The sequence below is a fragment of the Microtus ochrogaster genome, chromosome 4, assembly GCF_000317375.1.
Source record: "Microtus ochrogaster isolate Prairie Vole_2 chromosome 4, MicOch1.0, whole genome shotgun sequence".
Classification (NCBI taxonomy): Eukaryota; Metazoa; Chordata; class Mammalia; order Rodentia; family Cricetidae; genus Microtus; species Microtus ochrogaster.
Genome location: NC_022011.1, coordinates 31,052,442 through 31,053,691, shown reverse-complemented (window position 1 = coordinate 31,053,691; position 1,250 = coordinate 31,052,442). Strand labels below are relative to the sequence as shown.

The 1,250-nt window shown below is 51.2% G+C and overlaps 1 protein-coding gene across 1 annotated transcript in view; it reads left to right on the top strand.

Annotated features, from left to right (window-relative positions):
- Positions 1–1,250, top strand: part of Fanca (FA complementation group A) — a 58,071-nt gene that overhangs the window by 45,980 nt on the left and 10,841 nt on the right. Inside the window, exon 30 of the mRNA XM_005345833.3 lies at positions 947–1,075. Coding sequence (XP_005345890.1) covers positions 947–1,075 — 129 coding nt within the window. The remainder of the gene's footprint in view (positions 1–946; positions 1,076–1,250) is intronic.

The window sequence follows — 1,250 nt, the reverse complement described above, 5'->3', positions numbered from 1 at the left end:
GTGTTTTAGGGATTCTCCTCGAGACTGTATTGAGACTTGTTTTAGGGATCCTCCTCGAGACTGTATTGAGACGTGTTTTAGGGATCTTTGAGACTGTATTTAGGTGTGTTTTAGGGATCCTCCTCCTCAGCCGCCCTCTGCACAGCTGGAGATTGGAGAGAGAAGCAATGGCCTCACACATGCGAGGCAAAACCTCCACTGGTAATCACTTCCTGCCATCCTTCCTGCGTTAATCGCACACCGGACACTCGAGTAGATTCCGTGCAGATCTCGCCCACATGGACAAAATGCTGGCCCTTCGTCTCCCTCACCTGCTCTTTGTGGTGTGGGACACCTTATTATATTTGGCTGTTTCCTCTTAGTGGACCACAGCCACCATGTCCTTGAGACCCTTCCCTTCAGCACAGGCAATACCACTCTCTGGTCATCAACCTGCAGTCCACAGTCTGGATTCTCCGCTGTCTTCCTTGTTAGGCGGCCATGGTTCCGACCACCAGATGACTCAGTCCACACTGGTGTAGCTGCCTGCTCCATTACTGGGTTCCTGCCTAGGCTGTGGTCATAGCATTGCCCCTCAGAGTGGCTTTCCCGACAGCACCGGCCCCTTGCCTTGCAGACAGTGACACCTCACTGAGTTCTCAGGCTGCTGATGCTAGTACCACTTTACACAGTCACCAGAACTGGATGCTCCTCTTTTTTAGAGGGGGGAGGGTGTTGACACAGGGTTTCTCTGTGTATAGTTCCAGCTGTACTCACTCTATAGACCAGGCTGACCTCAAACTCAGAGATCCTCCTGTTTCTGCTAGATTGCAGTCCCAAAGTGCTGAGATTAAAGTTGTGTGCTACCACGCCCAGCTTCTGTTCTTATGGATCCCTCCTCAGGGTGTTAAGAACCCCTGGTTATAACATGTTCCTCAGAATTCACCTGCGTGTTCAACCATTACAGGCATGACTTCCACCAGTGGGCAATCTATGAACACTTCTTGCCAGCACCATCTGCTTTGGGAGGCTGTGATGGAGACCTGGAAGTGGCATTCACAGTCCTTGTCAGTGAGCTGATGGACTTCTACCAAAGGTCAGCCACAAAGTCCACAGAACCTCCTGCTCTGTGCGAGTAACAGCACAAATCGGTACAACTTGTAGAAGCTCGCAGTGTGCCGTCTTCTGTGTGGTGTTCATGTCAGCGCCACAGCACAGATCATATAGACAGTGTGTCGTCTGCATGGTGTTCATACGTCAGCACCACAGCA